We start from the raw sequence: 27,184 nt of genomic DNA, 5'->3' as shown, positions 1-27,184 counted from the left end.
TTCCTTGAATTCCTTCGTTATCGTTGTTCTATTTCATCACCTCGTTCGAATTTTTCATCAAGCTGATTATCCTGGAATGATATTTCAAATATAACTCAAAAACTACTTTAAAATGACTGTTCACTTGCCATGTTGAAATTTTGAGGTCATTGTTACTTTTGCTGGGGGTGGAAGTGGCGTAGTTACTGCAAAAGAGAGTTTCCCTTCAATAAAAAATCATTGGATTTTCATAAAATGTTCATTTTGGTTCGGTCACTTCAAGAAATCAATTTTTGAAAGAGTTTCCACATGTTTCGTTCAGGTTGACTATTCCCATCCAATGGAAACAAAAGTAGAAATTTATTTCGAAAAATCAAGTTTAATGGTGACCAACGCCCATTTACTAATAGATCATTTTTGGAAAAGACTGTAAAACATATTTGAATGAAGACAAAGGTGGTCAATACAAATGTAGTCTACTACAAAATATTTTTCAATCATGTATTCAAGCTGTGTGAATAAAAATAAGTACATAGTAAACTTTTCAACGATTCTAATTCAATAAACATTATGGAAATGTATTTTCTAAGCCTAATCTTCATGAGACATCGACGTTTCCATTGATTGGGAAAACAAGTGTGTGTAGTAAGGAGAAAGGTTCACTGCAAATATTTTTAATAAGAAGTAATCCAAAATAATATGATGATGATAGTCGAAAGGAAATAGTAAAAAAGTAAGTATGAAGTAACCAACTGACTGCTTGTTGGTTTCATGGATGCAGATAGTGGGTCGAATAGAAAGCGGGTATCGACCAGCAGCAACATACAGCGCTCCCAAGAAGTGGTACCTAGTATTCCTTCTAGATCTGCAGACAACAGTCAGAGGGCATCTAGCCTGAATTCCATCTCTAGCTCCGAGGGATCTTCGTAAGTAAAATCCTGATGGGTCTGATTTTGCTGTCGTACTCTTGGCTGCAATATTGCATTAGTCTTTCAACTACTATACGGCACGTTGAAGGTTTGTGTTGAAGATAATTACAGGTGATAATCGCTAAGCTAAAAGAACACGGGTTTTTCAAATGCTAATCACTTTCGAAACACCATTACATTGAATTTTTTCTACAATTTCCAATCTGCACATGTTTCACAATTCTGTACTGAAACTTTCAGACAAATTCTGAAATCATTTCAACATTATGTGATGTATGCTTGATGAAAATCCATAACTCATTCGAGTAACACTTTGTTGTGATACTTCCACTAGACAGTTTACAAAACTGTAACACCAATTTCGCGGCAAGTGTTTTCATACTGTTTGAAAACGATAAAGGTATTGTATAGCAATACACGGCTTTGTATACAGGGCGTAACATAAGTACGTTGAAATATTCAAGTGACGTATTCCTGAGACAATTTTAAGAAAAAAAGTCTATATGAACTTGTGTCCGAAAATGTTCCGTTTCGGAGATACGGGATGTTGAAATTGACGTTTTTTGTTCGATTTTTGAAAATAACTCTTGCAAAAAATAAGTTATTTGCACGAAATTCAGTACCCGAGGTTTTTTTGACGTGGAAAATCATAATTTCGTATTAATTTTCATGTAACATCTAAAGGGGGCTGCGTACGCTATCATTATTTTTTTCAAATTGCCCTAACTTTTTTGACAGTAAACTTTTGGCACTTTTCATGAAAAAAATTAATTCCCACACCTTTTCCAAGTAAAAAAGTACACCTCCTCAACAACGCTGGAGGTAATTGTTTTCGAAATATTTACAATTTTCTATATCGGTGCATATTACTTAGCTCCTAGGGCGCTAAGTGAAGTTGAACATTACAAAAATTAAATATGTGGTGGATCTCGTCAAAATAAACAACTTTTTCCTATAAAATGTTTACCGAAGAATGATTCGTTTTCGAAATACAGATTGTTGACATTTTTCAAAACATGGTAGGTTTTTGTCATAAGTTTTTTGCAATTTTAGTTATTTTCATCAAACTTTATACGTAGTACAGACTTCTTCTAAACTGAGCAATATTGAACTGCTTATTCAATCTAAATCCAAAAAAATTGTCAGGTTCAATTATTCAATTATAAAGTGCTACAATTCGGAGTTTGTAAAAAAACAATTCGGAGAAGTACTATGTTATTTATTAGGAAAATAAACATATAAAAATTGAACGAAACAACTATTACAACAACTGTTCAAAGTGACGACCCCCAACAGTAATACAAGCTTCTGCTCTCCTCATCAAAGAATTCCGCACCCGTTGAAAAATGCCCGTTTCGCAGCAAGCTATGATGCGATCCCTCAACATTTCCTTGTTTTCAATGGGACTAGCATGAACTAGTGATTTAAGGTGTCCCCAAAAGAAAAAATCGGCGGGATTGAGGTTCGGTGATCTCGGGGGCCAATGTTCAGTGCCTCCTCTTCCTACCCATCGTTGGGGATATGCTACGTCTCTGAAAAATTTCTTGATATCACACTAAAATGAGCAGAAGCTTCATCGTGCATAAACCAGGAGTGATTTCGGAGACCAATAGGAACATCTTCCATAAGTTGGGGAAGCTCGTGTTCCAAAAAGTTTAGGTAAGCATCTCCATTCAAACGTAAGGGGAGAAAATAGGGTCCAATTAAATAATCCCCAATTATGCCTACCCATATATTAAAACAGAATCTCTCTTGGAAATGAGTTTGCGTTATCGCATGTGGGTTATCTTTCGCCCAGATGTGGTTGTTATGGAAGTTCATGATATCATTTCTTGAAAAATTAGCCTCATCTGTGAAGAGAATTTTCGATAAAATTTGCGGATGTTGTTCGACTTTTCTTTGAAGCTATTGAACAAATTTGATACGTAGTTGGAATTGCGTAGCGTGTCCAGGAAGTGCCTGGACACGCTAAATATGATAAGGATATAATTGCTGTTCCTTTAAAATTATGTAAACTGTCATGTGACTCACATTTAAAGTTTGACTAATTTTTCTTGTACTTGTCTCTGGATATTCACTAATTTCTTCTAGAACCGCATCCTCCAATTCTACAGTTCTTGTAGTCCGTGGCCGTCCTACTGCCGAATTTGTTTCAAAGCTTCCAGATTCGGAAAGTCGCCGGAAAAGATTCGCAAATGTCGCTGCACAAGGAGTCACGCGTTGGGGATACCTTTCCTGATAGATGCGTCGGGCCTCGCTTGAATTTCCGTCAGCAAAGCCGTATGCAAAAACCATATCAGCCATTTTAGCATTCGTAAAGTCGGGCATGGTACCAAAAAATCACTTTATAAACTGTGACAGCGAACTTATATTTTTATAAATAAACTTTCATAGCCTACTCGATTTAATTAACTCAATTTGCAAGCTGAGAGTGACAGAAATTATTGAATTTTGGCTATAAAGTAATACGCATCGATATAGAAAATTGTAAATATCTCGAAAACGATCACCTCCAGCGTTGTTGAGGAGAAGGTGTAGGAATTAGGTTTTTTCATGAAAAGTAGCAATAGTTTACTGTCAAAAAAGTTGGGGCAATTTGAAATAAATAATGACAGCGTACGCAGCGCCTTCTAGATGTTACATGAAAATTAATACGAAATTATGATTTTCCACGTCAAAAAAACCTCGGGTACTGAATTTCGTGCAAATAACTCATTTTTTGCAAGAGTTATTTTCAAAAAGCGAACAAAAAAATTCAAATTTCAACACCCCGTATCTACGAAACAAAGCATTTTCGGACATAAGTTCATATACACTTTTTTTCTTAAAATACATCACTCGAATATTTCAACGTTACACCCTGTATCATCTATTGCAAATCTCACAATAAATTGGTACTTGATTATGATTGAAACATTATACCCAGCATGATTTCAATATACTATCTGGGTAATTTCAATCTCAGTTCATACAGGGCGTTCCAACGAAAACTTGACCCCCCTGTAAGTCAATTTTCATTTCTAGGGGGACTAATTCTGATATGAAAATCATACCCGAAACTTCACCCTCCTGCGGTCAACAACTACCCCCTATTTTTTTCAAGAGCAGGAGGGGACGAGTGATACATCATTTGAAAGGTCTTTTGTCTTTCTATTACTTCTGTAGTTTTTTTTCGGAATTGATTCATTGGTTATTGAGAAATTGAATGTTGAACGTTTAAAGAAAAAACAGAAAATTCGCTGTCGCTCATTTTATTGAGGAATTTAACAAAAGTAATATTGATGGCAACACAATCAATGGATAAAATGTTCAAAATGACCTCCATCTAGTTCCATACTTTCGAAAGCGTTCCTTATATTATTGAAGATGTCGGGAGTCAGAAATCGGCAATCCCGAACAATTCTCTGTCGCAGGTCTTCGGTTTAACGTAATTATTTATTCATTTATGCATTTATTTATTAACGGCAATTTCAATTTTTCACAAGATAAATTAACAAGTTTACACTAATATATTTAACAGCAATCTAAGCTTTGTTCAAGAAAAAAGTATATAAAATAAAATTAAAAAAATCGTTAAAATAATGAATTACAATCTTTTTACAGTCTTCCAAAGAAGAATTACAAAAACCAATATGATATCCCAGTTTATATACAGAGTACCTTAAAAACTAATTTTGAACACTTCCAAGCATATCAATATCCACATGATATGAAGAGCACCAAATTGTGGACTTGTATTCGATTATTGATCTAACAATTGAACAATATATGATTTTTATTGAAGTGAGAGATAATTCATTTGCAAATCTAAGAATGCAACCTAACATTTTTAGCGCTTCAGAAGTAATATTTGCAATATGGGGTTTAAATGGCATTTTTGGGTCGAGAGTGATTCCTAAATCTCTGATTGTGTTTGTTATTTTCAGTTCTGATTGATTTTGTATGGCCAGTTAATGGGATTTTTGTTTCGGAGAAAAGTAAATATTTGACATTTGTCTATATTTAATTACAGTTGATTTATATCACACCAGCGAACAAAGTTAGTTAAATCGTAGTGTAATAATTTTGTATCAGTTGGGTCATAAATAACTTCAAACATCCTCAGGTCACCAGCAAACAAAAGAAATTCACTATAAAGAATAACATCTTCCAAGTCATTTATAAATAGGTTTTAAAGGAATGGCCCTAAATGAGAACCCTGTGGTACACCCGATGAAACTGTGATTGAGAAAGATACTGAGATACCATATTTACAAATTGTACTCTGCAGGCTAGATAATTTTCAATCAATTTCAGAATGTTTTCTTGAATACCCAAAGCGTTTAGTTTATGTAACAACAAATTGTGGTTTACTCGGTCAAATGCCTTTGAAAAATCTGTCTAAATAGAATCCACCTGTTGTCTATTTTTGAAGGCATTTATTATACAGTTTTGATAAATTAGCAGATTTGTGCTGGTAGATCTACCACTACTGAATCCATGTTGTTGATTAATGATTATTATGTCTGCAATCCCAAGTTAGCCTTTTTGTCATTAGGCTGTCTAACAATTTGGGTAATTTTGATTAATTACAGACTGTTCGATAATTTTTTATCATTAACCTATTTATAAAAGTGGATCATTATGTGATCCACTTTTATAAATAGGTTTCAAAAAAACTGTTTTTATAATAATCTGGAGAGATCAACGATTTCAAGGAAATATTGAATATCATGTGAATTGGTTCAACCAGGGTAAAAATAAATTTTTTAATTGGGAATAGCGTAATTCCATCAGAACCTATAGATAATTTCTCGGGTAATGACATGACTAAATCGATTATTTCTTTAATATTAACGCTATAACGACATATATCAACCATCTTACTAAATTTATATTCTGGAACCGTCAATTGCCAAGTTTTTTATGTTAGTGTTGGTGGTCTAACTAATCAACAGACAACTGCGGTAGCAGAAATTTGGTCAAACCACCAACACTGACATAAAAACTTGGCAAGTTGACTTGGGTGTCACACCAATAGGTGGTTCCACTTGCGTTTACGCAGCTATTTTCATCAAGTACTTTTCTGGTATTTCACATTTTGTCTTCAATCGAGGACTGCCTGCCCGGTACTGACGATGCCCAATAGGCTGAAACAGCTGTCTACCGGTGGCTCTTGAATTGAAATCAATATGGGAATGATCAGAAAGTACTTATCTATTTATATTTTGATTTTCATGGAAATATTTTCCAGCAGCTTGACTGCATTAACCTTTGTTAATGCAGTCAAGCTGCTGTAATGGATAAATGAAAATGTAATGATAAATGGAAATATTTATTTACTACATGTTGCTTAAACTGCCTTGTCTATACTCAGAAACAGTTTGCATTATTTGTTAACGTGTCCGTAACAACTATTTACATCTGCGTCACGTATTATTTTACTATAAACAAAAAACAGTTTGAACATTGCTATTTTATGTTATTGTTATCAGTGAATAACAGTTACCAAATAGCAGGTTAGAAAATAGCAACCCATATCTAATAGTTTATTATTTATGATTTCACAAAATTTATTCATGTTGTTATATTGACTAACTTCACTCCAGTCGGTGCTAGATATCAATGAATACATTTTTTTGGAAATTTTACTCAACTCAAACTGCAATTTTTATGTGCAAATAGGAGACTATTATTGCTCCTAGTAAATATCAGTTACTGAGTAGCAGGTTAGCAAATAGAACCCATCTCTGATATATTCAAGAAAGACTTTATTGTCAAATTTTCACTTTAGTGTTTTTTGAAAATATCCCAATAAAGTGTTTCTTGAATACGTTATAGATTTTCGTCAAGTAGGTATCAGCCGATTCCATCACATACCATCCCTATGGTTCATTATTCGGGAATTCACACACTTTATTGACGTCATTAGGTTCACTAACTTTACTTCAGTGGATAGTTACCTTTTTATATTTAACTCGAAACAGAATAGGAGTTACACACACAATAACTGGTTTCAAAGAACAAACAAAATAAAAATTACGTAAAACATGTTATGTCAAATTTGAGAATAAAATAATACCCTGAAGTTATGGTAAATCAGTAGACCATTCTTATCATTACTCAAAACACGTGTATAAGTTATGTATGTATAAGAATTTAAGTATATGCTCATTCTGTACAGACATTTAGAGCTACACAATAACTGGTTTCAAAGAACAACAAAATAATAATCACGTGAAACATGTTATGTCCAGTTTGAGAATGAAATAAAACCCTCAAAATTGTGGTGAATCAGAAGACTATTCCCATATTTCCCTTCTTTATCATAACTCAAAATATGAGTATAAGTTATGTTTGTATAAGAATTCAAGTATATGCTCATTCTGTATATACATTTAGAGCTACACAATAACTGGTTTTAAAGAACAAAATAATAATCACGTGAAACATGTTATGTCCAGTTTGAGAATGAAATAAAACCTGAAATTGTGCTGAATCAGAAGACCATTCCCATATTTCCCTTCCTTATCATAACTCAAAATATGAGTATAAGTTATGTATGTATAAGAATTCAAGTATATGCTCATTCTGTACATACATTTAGACCTACACAATAACTGGTTTCAAAGAACAACAAAATAATAATCACGTGAAACATGTTATGTCCAGTTTGAGAATGAAATAAAACCCTCAAAATTGTGGTGAATCAGAAGACTATTCCCATATTTCCCTTCTTTATCATAACTCAAAATATGAGTATAAGTTATGTTTGTATAAGAATTCAAGTATATGCTCATTCTGTACATACATTTAGACCTACACAATAACTGGTTTCAAAGAACAACAAAATAATAATCACGTGAAACATGTTATGTCCAGTTTGAGAATGAAATAAAACCCTGAAATTGTGCTGAATCAGAAGACCATTCCCATATTTCCCTTCCTTATCATTACTCAAAATATGAGTATAAGTTATGTATGTATAAGAATTCAAGTATATGCTCATTCTGTACATACATTTAGACCTACACAATAACTGGTTTCAAAGAACAACAAAATAATAATCACGTGAAACATGTTATGTCCAGTTTGAGAATGAAATAAAACCCTCAAAATTGTGGTGAATCAGAAGACTATTCCCATATTTCCCTTCTTTATCATAACTCAAAATATGAGTATAAGTTATGTTTGTATAAGAATTCAAGTATATGCTCATTCTGTACATACATTTAGAGCTACACAATAACTGGTTTTAAAGAACAAAATAATAATCACGTGAAACATGTTATGTCCAGTTTGAGAATGAAATAAAACCCTGAAATTGTGCTGAATCAGAAGACCATTCCCATATTTCCCTTCCTTATCATAACTCAAAATATGAGTATAAGTTATGTATGTATAAGAATTCAAGTATATGCTCATTCTGTACATACATTTAGACCTACACAATAACTGGTTTTAAAGAACAACAAAATAATAATCACGTGAAACATGTTATGTCCAGTTTGAGAATGAAATAAAACCCTGAAATTGTGCTGAATCAGAAGACCATTCCCATATTTCCCTTCCTTACCATAACTCAAAATATGAGTATAAGTTATGTATGTATAAGAATTCAAGTATATGCTCATTCTGTACAGACATTTAGAGCTACACAATAACTGGTTTCAAAGAACAACAAAATAATAATCACGTGAAACATGTTATGTCCAGTTTGAGAATGAAATAAAACCCTCAAAATTGTGGTGAATCAGAAGACTATTCCCATATTTCCCTTCTTTATCATAACTCAAAATATGAGTATAAGTTATGTTTGTATAAGAATTCAAGTATATGCTCATTCTGTACATACATTTAGAGCTACACAATAACTGGTTTTAAAGAACAAAATAATAATCACGTGAAACATGTTATGTCCAGTTTGAGAATGAAATAAAACCCTGAAATTGTGCTGAATCGAAGACCATTCCCATATTTCCCTTCCTTATCATAACTCAAAATATGAGTATAAGTTATGTATGTATAAGAATTCAAGTATATGCTCATTCTGTACATACATTTAGACCTACACAATAACTGGTTTTAAAGAACAACAAAATAATAATCACGTGAAACATGTTATGTCCAGTTTCAGAATGAAATAAAACCCTGAAATTGTGGTGAATCAGAAGACCATTCCCAAATTTCCCTTCTTTATCATAACTCAAAATATGAGTATAAGTTATGTATGTATAAGAATTCAAGTATATGCTCAATCTGTATAGACATTTAGAGCTACACAATAACTGGTTTTAAAGAACAACAAAATAATAATCACGTGAAACATGTTATGTCCAGTTTGAGAATGAAATAAAACCCTGAAATTGTGGTGAATCAGAAGACCATTCCCAAATTTCCCTTCTTTATCATAACTCAAAATATGAGTATAAGTTATGTATGTATAAGAATTCAAGTATATGCTCAATCTGTATAGACATTTAGAGCTACACAATAACTGGTTTTAAAGAACAACAAAATAATAATCACGTGAAACATGTTATGTCCAGTTTGAGAATGATATAAAACCCTGAAATTGTGGTGAATCAGAAGACCATTCCCAAATTTCCCTTCTTTATCATAACTCAAAATATGAGTATAAGTTATGTATGTATAAGAATTCAAGTATATGCTCATTCTGTACATACATTTAGACCTACACAATAACTGGTTTTAAAGAACAACAAAATAATAATCACGTGAAACATGTTATGTCCAGTTTGAGAATGAAATAAAACCCTGAAATTGTGGTGAATCAGAAGACCATTCCCAAATTTCCCTTCTTTATCATAACTCAAAATATGAGTATAAGTTATGTATGTATAAGAATTCAAGTATATGCTCAATATGTATAGACATTTAGAGCTACACAATAACTGGTTTCAAAGAACAACAAAATAATAATCACGTGAAACATGTTATGTCCAGTTTGAGAATGAAATAAAACCCTGAAATTGTGGTGAATCAGAAGACCATTCCCATATTTCCCTTCCTTATCATTACTCAAAATATGAGTATAAGTTATGTATGTATAAGAATTCAAGTATATGCTCATTCTGTACATACATTTAGAGCTACACAATAACTGGTTTCAAAGAAAAACAAAATAATCACGTGAAACATGTTATGTCCAGTTTGAGAATGAAATAAAACCCTGAAATTGTGGTGAATCAGAAGACCATTCCCATATTTCCCTTCCTTATCATAACTCAAAATGAGTATAAGTTATGTATGTATAAGAATTCAAGTATATGCTAATTCTGTACATACATCTAGAGCTACACAATAACTGGTTTCAAAGAACAATAAAATAATAATCACGTGAAACATGTTATGTTCAGTTTGAGAGTAAAATAAGACCCTGAAATTGTGGTAAATTAGTCGACCATCTTCATATCTCATCCCTGAAAGAAACCCTGCTTATTGGTGTCACCGACATTCATTTATATAATGACGCATTTGAAAAGCAATATGACTATTGCTGTTTTTAAAATATCTTCAACACATACCAGCAAGCATAGAGTTGAAAAGAATGGAAATCAGCTTCGCCTGTACGTGAAGATTTATGATCGGAGTTTCAGTATTGGTATGTATATATGTTTTAGTTCCAAGCATGCTCAACAAATGAAATTATATATAACTGAAAACATCGCGTGAATAACTAAATAAAGACTATTTCAGAATAAACCCCTTCTATTTTTGAGTTTTTTGCATGATTATTAAGCACCGTCTGAGAGCACGGTTGAACACCACTTCACCAAAAAATTTACTCACACGTAGAAATTAGCCTTTATCCCAGTTTCTCTATCTCTCTCTATGTACGTCTATGTGTCTGCTCTTTCATAATCGCAGTGAATCCTTTAACATTCAAAAGTTTCCGACTATTTACTGAAATTTATCTTCGTTAGGTGGTCTCCTTCTCTGCGCTTAGCGGGTGAAGGTGGTCAGCTCGCCGACTTTATAGATGGCCTTGGACCGGGTCAGCTCGTAGGCAGACAAGTGCTGGGAGCTCCTTCCCTTGGAGATATTCAGTTATCGCTATGTTATCAGAAAGGATTTTTGGAGGTGGAAGTGATCCGAGCAAGGGGACTCCAAGCCCGACCAGGATCCAAAGTACTGCCAGGTAAGTTACTGGCTGGCGTAAATAAGTCTTAACGGGACAAAGCTGTTTCTTTTAACATTTTGAAGTACTTTGTTCTTGAAACAATAATTTTTGAATAAACATGAAAGACTGCAACTAACTCAATGATTGAATAAATCAGGTTCCTGAAGTCCTCTTTGAAGGGACCTAGATTTTTTAATTAAATGGGATTTGAAATTGAAACCAGCCTGTAGTTCATCAATTGATAAGACAGTAGTGACCATTGTACAAAAAAGCTATACAGAATATTCAAAGGCGAAAGTTGTATTTCTATAACTGGTATACATAGGTAGGTATATTCTTGTGAAATGATAGTGTCAACATTTTTTACTTCACCTTGTGTACTATATTTTCGAAAATATTCAGATGCATTTCGATTTCTAAGGAATTCACATATTGACAATTTAATTCAAGCCTGAAATGTAATTCGCCTTCCCGAATGTATCGAGGCTTCGGGGGATAGGGCCTGACCAGCGCACACTGCAGTGAAAAAAAAATTAAATCGACCCGCTCGGAGGGGTCAGAGGCAAAGTGGTGGGGCCCATAACGATGATTTGCCTACCAGTGACAACCATGGCAATGAAAACGGACGCTTTGAGTGGACGCATGAGCTGAGGGATAGCCTCATGCATTGCTACGGGAGTAGTGAGCCCGCGCGAAGAGGGTACATGGCGAGATTGCATGCTCTGTGGTGTGAAACACATCCGGAGCATGCCGTCTTTTTCGCCCAAAATCTTAGAGCGTCCGTACACGAGCCACATTTTGCGGTCGGATTGACCACACAATTGCAGTCGCGTTCCAACGAACTCAAGCCGCCCATAAGAAATACTGTGCTACACGTACACGGGCGTTTACAAAAGTCGAAACGAACGTATGCAGTCACTGATCTCCGCCGAGATGTCATCGCGGCATCTGCCGTACACTAACCCGTACGACTTGCAGTCGTACCCAACCGCGTACAACGTGGTGTAGTTTTTCTCATATTGGTCTCACGGCATTCAATTTTTGATGTCAGTTGCCTCAACTGCAAGTGCAGTTTATATGACTGCAAGTCGACCACATAAATGTGGTTGGATCAACCGCGAAGTGCAGTCAACGTGACCACAATGTTGTGGTTGCCTCAACTGCAAATATGTGGTCCGTGTACGGCCGGACTTAGGGATAACGTATCCTATCTTCGGCGCCAGGGCTATATAGCTCCTTTCCAGCCTGCTAACGAAGTGGTAGAAGTGGCAGTTCTATCACCCGTTGGCACGGCTGGAGAGGAGACTCGCACCATACCACCAATGGAGACGACAATCAGAACACGCAGGGCGCTCCACAGAATTAGGCCCCTGAAGCCACAAGAACTGGCTTGTTTGGATGCGGAGGTTCATAGTGTTCTAACAGAAGAGGCTGACATCTGGCAAATCAACACCGTCGTGTAAAGCGTCGTCCAATCGCTTTCCGAATCGGAAGGAAGAAATCCCGGCCTTGCGGTTCGGAAGATTGAACGGCGTGTACACAAGATGGAGGCTAAGATCACGTTGGCGGGACAACACGCGTCTCGTATCCAAGGTCTGATGGATTACAGGGCGGACAACAGGCCTTTCACGCCCGCAGTTCGGCGGATAGCCGCCAAACTACGACGTATCCATCACATTTTGAGTCAAGGCGTGCTGACTGTCCACCAAACAGCACTGCCTGGATAGGATACGAATACTAGTGGCTAGTAAGAAGTCATCTAGTGAGGTGAGAGAGAAGTATCGCGGAAAACCTAAGGTTTCGTGAGAAACCCTCTCGCTTATTCCAAGTGCCTCCACGTGTTGTGGATAATCCGCCGATCGATGATCAGGTGGAATCCTTCTGGGAGGATATCTATGAACACCCGCAGCCACTCAATTCAGACACTCCAGCCCTAGCGCAGTTCGAAGCTTTCAACAGAGAGCTTCGACAGCCTGAGCTCAATGAACTGCGCAACCCGATTACCCGGATGACGTTCGAAAAGCTCTTGTGAGTTCCAAGAACTTTGCTGCTCCACGCCCAGATGGGCTGAACACTTATTGGTGGAAAAAACTACTGAGCACGCCATTTGGCTAGAGTTTTCAACTCATGGCTGAACGGAGAGCAGCCAATTCCCGATTGGTTTATCGAGGGGCGGACCATTCTTATCTCCAAAGACGGAGATTTGTCGATTCCTAAGAAATACAGACCTATAACATGCTTGAATTTGTGTTATAAGTTTTTTACAAGCATCTTGTACACACGAATACTCAACGCAGTTGACCGAGTGTTCGAACGGATATATGAGCAGCAAGGGTCGAAGAGAGGAGTCGCTGGATGTAAAGAGAACCTGTTCATCGATAGATGTGTAACGCAGGGCTCCATACAATATAAGCGCAACCTCTCTGTGGCCTGGATCGATTACCATAAGACATTTGATACAATAACGCATTTGCTCAGATGCCTTGCGGTACCCGACAAAATAGTGAGATGCATTGAACAACTGATACCACTTTAGCGAACTCGCTTCACCATTACATCCGGTCAAGCCAGAGTCCAAACAGGGTGAGTCACTTTCAGAAGGGGTGTATTTCAGGGCCATTCTTTCAGTCCCTTCTCTTCTGCATGTCACTATTGCCATTATCCATTGCGCTCAGAAATACTCTCGGGTATAACTGTGGCACCCCCGGAAACCGGAGGCACAAGGTCACTCATTTGTTTCATATGAATGACCTTGGACTGTATGCCTCCGGAGAGAAGGACCTCCATCAGTCCTTGAGGGTGGTGAAAGAATACATGCATGCTATCTGTATGAAATTCGGGATAGACAAATGTGCAATGGTCCATCTCAAAAGAGGGCAATACAGGAACTGAGGAGAGGATATGCAGCTCGTAGATGGAAGCATCCTACATCATCTGGATGCCGGAGAGACGTATACTTACCTCGGGGTGGAACAACTCCACTCATAAGAGGTAACAGTAGTGAAGAACTCTCTCTGCGGCAAGTATCAGCACAAACTTCGACAGATCTGGTAATCGGAACTGTCGGGGAAGAACAAAGTTGCCGTAACAAATATACTTGCCGTTCCAATCTTACTCTAATCGTTTGGAGTAGTGAAGTGGACTCGGGAGGAGTTGTATCAACTCGACGCAAAAACCCGAAAAATGATGTATTTCTATAGGAGTTTGCATCCCAAATCGTCCGTCCCACGGTTGTACTTCCCCCGACAACAGGGAAGCCGTGGACTTTTGAGTTTGAAGTGTCTACATGACAGAATGATACTGAATAACTTTTTTCGAGATCAATTGCCCTATCACCAAACTGATATTTTTGCACTCGACGCGCGTTTCGCCAACAAAGTTAGCATCCTTAGGAGAAGAAAATTAATACATAGTCTAGTATGGTTAATCCTCATATACTAAAATTTGTTACCTGAGTTTGTATACCTGAAGTCCAATATAGAATTTCTCGATAATTAACTACCTGCAAGTTCTTAGTAATTATTCTCTTCCTAACAGAAGATCAAAAAGCGGGCTAAACGGGATGGGTACCTTATCGCCATTCATGCTGTTCTTACATTTTGCTATTTTTAGACTCTCACATGCATCGAGTGGCCTGGTGTCATGCACATGCTTAATCAGTTTCAGAATGTTCTCACCAATTCTGTGGTCCTTGTCTAGAGCATGTTGTGCGACATTGGATTTTTCTATCCTTCCGTATTTCATGTGTGCACAATGTTCCTTGAAGCGGGTTTTAATCGCTCGTCGGCTCTGGCCGATGTATTTGCTGTTGCAATCTTGACAACTGATTTCGTGAATCCCCGACCTTTCTGTGTTTTCTAGTCTATCTTTTGGATTACCAAGAAGCTGTTGCAATTCATAAGAAGTTTTATATGCAACTTTCATATTTACTTGAAGCCCTCTCGTGTATTGGGGTTCATATGGGATTACTATAAACTTGTTATTACTCTCTTCTTTTTGAAAAGTCAAAGATTTACGAAGTGCTTCCCTAAACTTGCATTTTCTAATCATCTTGTCAACTATATCTGGATTAAAACCGTTTGCTTCAGCTACATACCGAATCACTCTCTTTTCATTGCCGTACTTATTTTTCTTTAAAGGAAAAGTTATTAACCCAGATAGACCTTAAACTTTTTTTATTGTGTATTGAATTATTAGGACTTTTTTTCTCATGAATTCGCATCAAAATATCATATTGAAACTGAATAAAGTCCAAAATTCATACCGTTTTTGAAAAAAAAGTGTTCCTTTTAAAAGGATGGTAGGACTTTGAATTACTAACAAAATATTTTCAATTTTTTCGTTTATTATGAGCAACAGAATACATATAATATCAGTTTTCACTGTGGGGTATGATATGAATAGAAGCAATATTTGGGGTGAAGTGTAATATTACATTTGCTACATTTAAAATTAGCTTTTTTGTGACAAAAAACACAAAACGTTTGATTTTCTTGGTATATAATGAGATGATCGAGACGATCATATCTTGAGTGCTCATGAAGATGAATTCATGTTTTAGAAGGTCCTCTTTTAGTGTTCCTTTTATGGCTTTCTAAGATGTTGGTGGCAAGAGAACGTCGAAACAAAAGTTGGTCAAGCGTTCCCTATTGATGCAATGTAATTGCCAGGCATTTGGAATGGCTACTTCCAAACAGTGAATGAATATAGGAAAATACCATTTTTTTGATGTACGATATAAGGATATATTTTGGTCGCACCTATCGACTCCTCCCATATTATTGTTGTACAATTTTACTAAATTTGGCTGTGGTACATGAACATGCTGCTTTTCCTTATTAGAAAACCTCTTGACATTGTTCAATGGAAAAACAGAGGCAGAATTTGTTGCAAAACAAGTGACATTGTTGTCATTCCACTTACAAATGAGAACGCCACTATCTTTAGCTGAGCTATAATCGTATGTTCCTCTTTGCTCTTTTCTCAATCTCTTTGAGTCAACTAGTGGATGTGAAGGTATGCGATTTTCTTGCACGGTACCTGTAGCCCTGATGCCTCTTTCTTTCAATTCCTCCATCAGAGGCATTGATGTAGAGAAATCATCGAAAAACAAATGATAGGGAAGTTTGTAAGACATCAGCATATTGTAGAATGACATTACCGCCCAAGCCAATATCATATTTTGACGGCAAATTGTTATTTTTGCCTTGGTAGGGATCCATCCAGATAACGTAACCAAGCCGTGTTGTTCCTGTCCACATTTTGTAGCCCCATCTAATGGGCTTACCGCGAATAAATTGTTTGCAGCCATGGCGGCCAAAATAGGGCACCATGGCTTCATCAACACTGTGAAATTCTTCGATAGGGCTATGCAGTAAACACATTTCATTGATTTTATTTAGCAATGGCCTCATTTTCGAAAATTTATCAGTTGGATCCAAATTAGTGTTGTCACAGCAGTGGATATATTTCATCAGGGTAGAAAATCTATCTCTGGACATTGCAGATGTTATAAGTTTATTGTTCGGATCATCGGCATTTTCCCAATAAATTCTATGTCTTGGTACAGTTGAATAACCACTAAGAATCAATATTCCAAGAAAATAATATATTTCATTAGTAGTTATCATGGGATTTTGATTTTTTTGATTGGCATATCTATTTGAATATTCCACCAACATATCGATTACCGAGTTATCAAAAAAATTAGAAAATAACTGATATGGGGCCATGAGTATAAACTATTTGTCATATCTTCTTTCACCCATTGATAACTTTTTCTTTTTTGCAATCGGCCTCCTAGGGCCATCAAGTGGGTTCTGGAAATGCGAGAGCGGTAAATCATCTTCGCTTTCAAATCCATCATCGACCCTTGGAATATCAATATCATCAAGTAATTGAATTCTGTTCTTGCTCTGAATATACGAAAGGGGCAAGTCATCTTCGAAATCAGTACTATCACCTCCAATAATGTCAACTTCGGCACGTAACTGGCTTCCAGGCAGATTATTTATACTCATATCATTCTCGTCTCCAGAATCTTCATCCGTTATATCGTCATTGGCGTTATCAGGGGGAAATAATATTATACCCTGAGGTGGCTCTGAAATATTGTCAGGATCTTCCAATTCTTCCAGAAGGTCATGAAGTGTTAAGGCACGATGTCTGTAACTGAAGAGAGAAAATATATATGAAATTGCATATAATTAATTCAGCGGTAGCCTAAAAACCTGCAATCCTTTTAAAAGGATGGCAATGTTCCAGCCCTCAATATGAGTTAAAACAAAAACAGAACATCATTCTGTTGATAATAATACTTAGTTGTAACCTGTTCAATGATTTTTCACTATTATTCGATACATTTCATAAGTACTAAAGGTAATATACTTACTTCCACGCGTCCATGTCAGAACGCTAAAGAGTAGTCGATACGCAAAACAAAATAACTCATCAACTGTACTATCAACACTACAGCAAGATGTTAATATCATGTGATTTTAATATAGTTCAAGTCATGTATAAAGCGACATCTCTGCTGGAGTAGTTCAAATTAGCAACTACAGATTTCTTTAAGGGATACTTTTAAAAGGATAGTAGGGCTATCTGGGTTGACTTGTGTACCAGAAATTGCAGTGTCGCCATTTTGTGTTGTGGACAATGATTCGAGTCATTGGGAATGTATGCCCGTGTCTTTTCTGTAAATGTCAAATTATATTTCGTTCTGTTCGTTCCTTATGACCAATACATCTAAAAACGGCAACTTTCGTTCTTTTTCTACTTCATATGTGAATTTTATACTCTTACACCTGTTGTTCAGTGCTGAAAGGACATTCTCAATTCTGATTATCCTTGTAACCACTACAGCGAATATGTCATCAATATACCTAATCCAGACCCTAGGGAAGTAACCGAGTTCTTTCCCAACTTCCGTCTCAAACCTACCCATGGAGACAATGGGTTACCCATAGCCGTTTCTTCACGCTGTTCATAATATGAGCCATTATATTGAAAACAATTTTGATCCATGCAAAGATTGGTGAGTGAATGTATTCTTCAACAGCTTCATTTGCTAAGTTGATCGATTTCAGAAGATCCTCCAAACACTCTAGAGCTTGTGATATTGGGACGTGGAAATAAGGAACTCACATTATCAACTCATATTGGACTATTGGATTAACCAGGCTAGACTAGGTATCAATTTTCTTCTCCTGAAGATGCTAACTTTGTTGGCGAAAAGCGCGTCGAGTGCAAAAAATATCAGTTTGGTGTTAGGGCAATTGATTTCGAAACAAGTTATTCAACTTTCACACCAAAGGTTCCAATCTCATTGTTATTTAGATGCTACTGGATATAGCCTATAAAGTCTTCAGGAGTTCGGATCCCCTTCTCTCTCTCTAAGAAAGCGGGAATTGAAGCATTTGTCTTTAGGGCAGCTGATGAACTCGGTTTAGTTTTCGACACTAAACGAGGTGATCACAACTCTGTCACCAAGTTGGAACCCGTTCAGCAAAAAGCTCATATAAAAGCCGCAGAGATCACTTCACTTCTGCGGAAGTGTGTTTCGGATAATAATTTAAAAAATCGTTATTGTTACAGCTCCGTATGTCAAAGTATACCTCGTTAATGGAAAAAAATGTGTGTAGCAAAGGCGAAACTACCACTGCCAGAGAACGCTAGATCCCTTGTATCAACAGCAGTTAGCTTTTCGAGAAAATTATCTAGGATGTATTTTGCAGGTAAGTTCATCAACATCATTCAATTCATTGAACTGCATGAAAAGCGACTTCTTCAAAAATTCATTCTACGCAAAACCGATAAACAATAGGTATACATCACATTTTGAATAGGTGAAATGAAACGTGTTCAACCAGCACTTTACTAGGTGTCTCTTTCTATTAGATGTCTACTGTGTAGTTACTCGTACATGTATAATTTTCAAGCAAACTAGACGACCAATATAACTCCTTTGATTTCATTCAGACTTGAAGTTTTATAACAGATTATAACAAATATGGAACAGCTTTGCCTTTCTAACTAAAAGCTTTTATTTAACTTGACTTGTGTATGTTAACAAATCTTGCAAGTTTAATTTTACCCACTTTCCGGTATCCGATTGACCTGAAATTTTGCATGCTGGTCCAGAACCGATGACAATGCATATTAATCATAAACGTGACCTGATGCTGCTGCCAGGATCGGCTCTGGGACACGAAATTTTGTATACGCATTCGTGTGTGATAGGCAGTTGGTAGGCCCACCATGAAATAGATGCCACATTCAGGGTTGGCCTCAATTAAAAATATACATTTCTAGAAAAAAAATTGAATCATGCTTTTACCTTTAAATTCCTACTTTCCGATTCTAACCCATATTTATTTGCATTCTAATAAAGTAATTACACAAGATAGTCTAATAGATTGTACTAGAAAAAATGATAATATAGATTTAAATAATATTATACCATCTGATATAAACAAGACTGGGGGTTGCCTAAAGAGTTGGAAATATTTGTGGAGGCCAAGATGATGTTGTGATACAATGTTGATGTGTCTAAGGGTCTAGTGAATGGTATCATCGGTCATATAATAGAAATTATATGTATGGCCCTGTTTCCGGAGAGCACAAATGTATGACACGGACATTCCATCAGTCCGTATCGACTTCGGTAAAGATGGGATTCACGTTATTCAACCGAAATCTGTGCAGTTTCCAGCTAAATTCAGCCACGGTGCAGCTGAACGTAGAATGTTGCCAATTGTTTTATGCTGGGCTTGTACAATTTACAAAATGCACGGTAGTACGGTTGACCACGCTGTTGTATACTTGGGTTCAAAGTTGTTTGCTGCCGGCCAAAGGTGCGTGGCTTTTACTGGGGTCACATCAATAGAAGGCCTCTGATAGAAAAATTAGACTGTTCGAAATTAACTAAGACTCGGCCATGTAATAATTACCCCATAAATGAAATGAATAGACAGAAATATACAAGCTAATTCTTCTTCAATCCACCATAGGCCGTGCCATGGTCTGTGAAACCATATAAACAGTGTTTCATAGTTATTCTTCGGATCGCGCCAAATGCAAAGCTGCTCTTTGATGTACCCTCCCTAAGGTACCACAGTAATAATAATAGTAACCTTTATTAACCATATGTGTATGAAATCTAACAACAAAGTAATAGTATGGTTTAAAAGGAGCCCGATCAGTCAAGACTGGTCTTCCTCGGGAACCTGGGATACAAATAAAAAAAAACACCAAGATTAAAGAATAAAGATTTGAAAAGTCACAAAGATAAGTAGTTATATGATTACCATTGGAAATATAGAGGGGATTTAAAAAGACATATTAAATAAAATTTATGGTGATTACATGAACTTATATAATCAAACATTGCTCCTCAATTTTTTTTTTCTATAGGTGATTACGAAACCTGACCACTGACATTGTTTTTAGATTTTCAGGGAGTAGGTTGTATACTTTTATCAGATTGTAAGAGATGGATTTTTCGAATTGTTTAGTGCGGTGAGGGAATTGTGATTATTTTTTTCAGTGAGATAAGAACGAGTTTTATTATTATCACTTTATGTAATAGAGATAGGCCATGAAGTTTCCACCGATTGCTCATAGACAACATTCCGTAGTAACTAAGGTATGAGAGATTCTTTCGAACTTCCGGACGCCAAAAATAAGTCTTAGGCAGGAATTTGCAGTTTTTGGATTCTAGATGTATCTCTTGCAGTCAGACAGGGCCCATGAACGAAATCGCAGCTCTAGCTTGGGATAGTACAGAGAGTGCGCATAAAAGAGTTTTGAGTGACCTACTCATATTATGTCTATGACCATATGAAATTTTAAGTTTTGCGTAAGATTTCTGAAGTGTGAAAGATACATGATCGGAGAATTTTAACTTACTATCGATAAATAACCCAAGGTTTTTAGATTTATCTTTCACAGTTAGTTGATTACCTTCTAATTGAATGTTTATATCAGGTGGATCAACAGGTCCAAATAATATAACAGACGATTTCGATGGGTTTATAATCAAGTCATGTTTCTTAGAAGTCTCTACAATTTGAAGGAGGTCTTCATTGATTTTCTGTTGGGACTCTGCTAATGTGTTTGAATCGAAAAGGTAGTAAATTTGAGTGTCATCTGCGTACATATGGATTCGTGAGTACTTTAAAGAATTGGAAAAATAACATGTGTAGATAGTAAAGATCAGAGGACGAGAATCGAACCTTGTGCTACTCCACGTGATATAGATCCATTGTCAGATGAAACTTCCTGTATGAGATCTTCCTGTGATATACTTTCTGAAGAACTTGAGTGCTTGATTTTCTAAACCTATGAAGTGAAGTACAGAGAGCAGTATATCGTGATTAAGTGTGTCAAATTCTTTACTATAATCTAATAATACTAAAACACCGATCTTTTGTTTGTCTAATTACCTGAAGGAATCGTCCGTTATATTTAGGAGTGCTGTGCCGCAGCTATATCCTGGTCTGAATCCTGACTGTACTGGGAAAAGGATATTATATTTATCAAGGTGGTCACGTAATTGTGTTTCAATGATCCTGTCTAATACCTTGGACATAGTTGGCAGGATGGTGATGGGTCTTAAATCATCAAGACTTGTAGGGGAATTGACTTTTGGATAGATTTTACAAGCCCCTCCTTCCAAAGTTTGGGGAATACCCCATTTATAACACAGTGGTTTACTAAGTGGGTTATGTACGATATGATAAAAGGACACATTAGCCGAATGAGGGTTATATTGATTTGGTCAGCCCCACATGCTCGTGTATTCACCTGCAATAAAATATGAACTACTCTCTCATCAGAGACTGGTTTAAAAATAAGTTTCTGTTCAAAATTAGTTTTAACATTGTTTCGGTAGAAATGAATGAGTTTTTCATCTGCTTTCGTAGAAGTATTTGTTATTTCGAAAAATGATTATTAACTTCGTTTGCGGTCGTGTGGAAATCGATATTTTTATTTTTCTTTTTCCCATTGTACAAAGATCTCCAAGAACTTTCCATTTTTTAGAGGTTGCATTTTAGAGAAACTTTCTTTTTTGTTTTCATAGCATTTGTTATGTAATTCCTGAGGTTTCTGTAGAATTCCCAGTGACCTTTGTTTTTAGTTGTTTTATATTGTATAAGTGCTTTGTTCCTAAGGTGAATCATACACTTGATATTTTGGGTGATCCAGGGTTTGGGTGGCCGAGCAAATTGAGGTTTTGAAAGGTGCATGTTTATTAAATAATTTAATATATGTTCATTCATTATACTTACTTTTCATCGATATGGTTTTCCTCAATATTGGAATTCCAAGGCAGATTTTTGATGTCGTCTTCAAAGCTGACGATACTAAATTGAGAGAAATCACGAAACGCGTGTATGATTAGCGTTTTATTTTCGCACTGCATATCGATTGAACATTCAGTGATTAAGTGATCAGAAATGTTGGTGTCGTAAACTCTGATCCTGTTTGGTTGCAAATCTTCGTTTAGAATAATGACATCTATCAATGAGATTGAATTGGAGTTGATACGAGTAGGTTCTTTATTATCTGTGTTTAAGTCCGATTCCTTCTAAGGTGTTGGTAAAGTTTTCGGACGTATTATTGGAGTTCATTAAGTTGATATTAAGTCACCGAGGAAATAATATCACTGTAAGCAAGCATGATTTCAGATATTGTGTTTTCGAAATCGTCTACAAACGTATTAGCGTCAAGCTGAGGTGGCCGGTAAATCACTCCCATTGCTATTTTTTGCTGCCAACTGTATCGAAACCCAGAGTTGTTGGCATGTATGGTTAGACGTGTACTGACTGAGTATTTTTATTATATGCTGTTCTTTTACATACAAGCATATACCACCAGCCCTTGTGGCTCTATCTTTGCGAAATATTTTGAAACCGGGTATATCGATATTGTCATCCAATATAGCGTCAGTGAGCCAGGTCTCGGATAGACCTACAAAATCAAATTATTATCGAGTATCAAACTTTTGATATCAGTGAATTTTGGCAATGTTTATTCTTCTAGACATTTTGGAAGGGATTCTTACATACATACGTTAAAAAAATTATTAAAAGAATTATGATTGATTCCACCAAGACACGAAAATATATTTCCCTTTCAAAGAAGATGAATATAATGAATTGAAAGGAATAGATAAACAATCTTTTTTCCCTTCTTTTCCTCTATCTTCTTTTTTTTTCAGTTCAAATCTTATCGACTTTGCTGCTTCGCGTTTTTGGGCTGTAGTGAATCTTCGTCCTCTTTCTCTTCTGGGTATCCTTTATCTTTGGCTCGATAAATTTATTGTTTTCTTGTACTTGAAATCGAGGTGGCGGCAAGATCGATCTCTCCTCTGCAAGGTTATCTTCTGAGTCACTACTGGGCTGAGCTTCTTCTAGATTCAGCAGATCATCTACAGTGAATATATGATCATCAACTTCTAGAGTGTCGCCTTCAATTTTAGCTATTGGTTCTGCTGCTTGGCAGTTTTGAGATGAGGATGAGGATGCGTCATTAGCTATAGCGACTCCAGTGCCATTTAGTTTACGTATATTTCTGAATAAATTTTTTTTCAGATTTTTTCAGATACGAAATGAATTCAAAACAACAGGAGATCTAGAAGAGTTTCTTTCGATTTGGTATATGTTGTTGATATCTTGTTCAATCAGATTTATGCCAAGCAGATTATTGAGAGCTTGAATTGTTTCTTGTAGCAGATTTACCTCATTCGCAATATCCAAGCCAAATATGACGATATTATTTCTTCGCACTTTTTTCTCCAAAATTTGGATTTTCTCCTCAATAGTTTCAATTTTTTTCACGTTCCGAGGCATAATTCTGAAGACGTAAGACTTTCACAGGTTTATCTTCATTGGTCATTCTCAACGACCGTGGCTGCTACTTCGGCTGCTTTCAAAATAGGTTGACAAAAAACGTTGTGTTTTTACTTCCACTAGGATAGTTTCGCTTGTCGTTGAACAGGCGAAATTGATCTTTAGTATAGATGATAATATATGATTGATTCTTTTCTACTTATGAGTGTTGTAACGGTGATATCTACTCACGTTTATATTAGCTCACAGCCTGTACAATATTGAAATCAACAGGCGAGTTCACGTCACAGAAAAAAAAAATTCCACTGTTGGGTCGTTTATTTTGGGAGCGACTTGTATCCCGATCACAGTTTAACTCGACACTCCAGCGGACCACTGCCAAGTGAGATGTTAGTGAGTTGTTTTGACGATGAATCGAGTAATGAAGATATTGATGACATACAAATGGATGATGTAGAAGTTCATGACACAGACAGCGTGCAAGACATTTCTAAGGGCGGAAATGAAGATACAGAAACTGTCTCCACCTGTCAAAATGAAGGGGAAACATACTATCCGCAACCGTTTGTGCTATAAAGTCAGGTAAGTAATTATAGTAAACCCTAAAAAATAACTTATCCGTAGGGAAAAAAAGACAACTCCTATTGGAAAAAACATCCACCCACCACAAAGGAGTCCGCACGAGGCGATAAAATATCATTAGAAAGTTGCCATCACCAACAGCAGAAACTAAGAATTTGAAGTCGCCAGTCGACGTATGGTCATACTTTGTGAATGAAGAAATAAGATATCATAGTTACCTCAATTAACAAGTATATTACGTCAGTCGCAAACAATTTAAGTAGAGAGCGGGATGCACATACTACGGACGAGACAGAAATTAGAGCATTATTTGGACTTCTTTATTTAGATCCATTGGACTCATCAACACAACATCGAGTGGTACCAAGCTGAGATCTTGCACAGAGAGGAACATTGGTTTAGAAGAAAATTCAAGGAAGCCGCATACATGTTGTCCAACAACGTATTCAGCCAAGCCACGTAGAAATACGCAACATATGGAAATCCATCATCAAGCGGAAAATGGCGAACTCCCGCCAAACGGTCATCTCCCGCGGAACCAGTGAAGTGGAAAATGGAAAGCAGGAATAAGTGAAAAGTACTCGAACGACCTATAGTCATCTCTCGGAGGTATCAGTCCAGTCATCACCCGAAGACGATTGTAGATACTAACAATCGAAACGTCGTGAACTAACGTGACTTGGAATCTCTCAACTTTTTATTTTTATTTTCTTTTTCATTTCTTTATTTTTATTTATATTTGTTCAATTGTTCTATTTACTTGTGTTTTATTTCAGTATATTTCATTTCAGGTATATTTTTCTTAATATAATTGTTATCTCAGCTATTCATTTTTTAATTCTTCTTTTTAGTTGTTTCAGGGATTTCAAATCATTTCATATAGTAAACAATGGAAGTCCGAACCAGTGAAATTCATCATGAAACATTGTCAACCACCTTCAAACATTCTATTATTCTATAATGAAACAACTCACCTGAAAATGGTATATTATGCCCTCATATATGCAATTGTCACATGGGGAGATGTGACTAATAACCTTGTCAAATTAGTAGAAACGATCCAGATAAAATAATGACAATCATGCACCAAAAAATGTTACGTTCTCAAATGACATTGTTTACTGAGAATCCAAATTTACGTCAATAAATAGGAAAAGCACAATCATTCATTTGAAACTAAACGTAATGAAGAATTCCTTAAAGTCTCATAATAAAAAAACATTGGATTGAGATGTCACATGTTGTTGGGCTCTAGACTATATACCAATTTTCTCGTCATCATTAGATCTTCAATTCAATTCATTCTTTCGAAAACATCTGAAAAAATATATACGTGATGAACCAAGACGTGACATACATAAATTTATTGACATAAGAAATCATGAAGTACTGAAAATAAAATAAATGGTATTCACCATCAAAACTTTAGAAAATACAGAAAAATGTTATTTCATATTTTATTGAGTACTCCCTTCGAATACACATATCATTTGAAATAAAGGAACTCCTTTATCCAATCTTTTCGTACATCAAATTATTTCAGCTCTGTTAGGCTAGCAAGGCAAATCAGCAAAATTGCAAAAAAATACATCAATTTGTAGCTGATTAGTTGCCAAAACAACGATTTTGTTGCTCGTGCCGATCCTTAGAAATCGCAAATAATGCTATCGTGATATCAACGTAACAAGGTAACTCAATGAATTATATACTTTCCCTTGATCTTTACAAAATATTTAGTTGCTATTCAGTTGCTAAACCTTGGATATAGCGAAAAATTTTAAATTATTTTTTTTTATATTTTTTATGATCTTGCTATCTTGAAACTGTTTTTTCCTAGAATTAAAGGTGTTTTAAATTTGTTGCCTCACCAAGAGTGAACTTAAATACACCTTGAGTAACAGCAACAAAATAGTTGAAACCGATCAGCCGATTTTCAATTTTTTTCATTTTCCAGGTTCTTGCTATCTTGAAACTGGTTTTCCTCAGAATGAAAAGTGTTTCAAATTTGTTGCTCACCAGGAGTATACTCAAATACACCTTGAGTATTAGCAACAAAATAGTTGAAACCAATCAGCCGATTTTTGAATTTTTTCTTTCTTTTTCCTCGTTCTTGCTATCTTGAACCTGGTTTCCTTAGAATAAAAAAAGTTTCAAAATCTGTTGCTCACCGGGAGTATACTCAAATAGACCTTGAGTATCAGCAACAAAATAGTTGAAACCGATCGGCCGATTTTCAATTTTTTTTATTTTTCCACGTTCTTGCTATCTTGAAACTGGTTTTCTCACGAATAAAAGTATTTTAAATTTGTTACGCTCGTCAGGAGTATACTCAAAATACACCTTGAGTATCAGCAACAAATATTTGAAACCGATCGGCCGATTTCAAATTTTTTTTTCAGATTCCTCATTCTTGCTACCTTAAAAGCTTTTCTTTGGAATGAAAAGTATTTTAATTTGGTGCTCATGAGGAGGGTACTCAAATACACTCCGAGAATCAGCAACAAAATAGTTGGCCTTGATCGGCCGATTTTTAATATTTTTTTAAATTTCTCCCTATTCTTGCTATCTGAAACGGTTTTCTGGAATACGGAGTAAGAATTTGTTGCTCACCAGAAGGGACCTCAAATACACCTTGAGTATCAGCAACAAAATTGTTGAAACCGATCGACCGATTTTTATTTTTTTTTCATTTTCTTCATTCTTGCTACCTTGAAACT

The 27,184-nt window shown here is 35.9% G+C and overlaps 1 protein-coding gene across 1 annotated transcript in view; it reads left to right on the top strand.

Moving 5' to 3' along the window:
* The window catches only part of Rim (Rab3 interacting molecule), a 355,610-nt gene that overhangs the window by 270,408 nt on the left and 58,018 nt on the right, over window positions 1-27,184 (top strand). Inside the window, exons 15-16 of the mRNA XM_074185890.1 lie at window positions 10,835-11,049; window positions 18,628-18,767. Coding sequence (XP_074041991.1) covers window positions 10,835-11,049; window positions 18,628-18,674 — 262 coding nt within the window. The 3' untranslated portion in view covers window positions 18,675-18,767. The remainder of the gene's footprint in view (window positions 1-10,834; window positions 11,050-18,627; window positions 18,768-27,184) is intronic.

The sequence above is a fragment of the Leptinotarsa decemlineata genome, unplaced genomic scaffold (assembly GCF_025532065.1).
Source record: "Leptinotarsa decemlineata unplaced genomic scaffold, Ldec_3_MD MMD2_tig00078363_RagTag_RagTag, whole genome shotgun sequence".
NCBI classification, from domain to species: domain Eukaryota; kingdom Metazoa; phylum Arthropoda; class Insecta; order Coleoptera; family Chrysomelidae; genus Leptinotarsa; species Leptinotarsa decemlineata.
The sequence above is the reverse complement of the archived record's forward strand: the minus strand, read 5'-3'. Positions and strand labels throughout refer to the sequence as shown.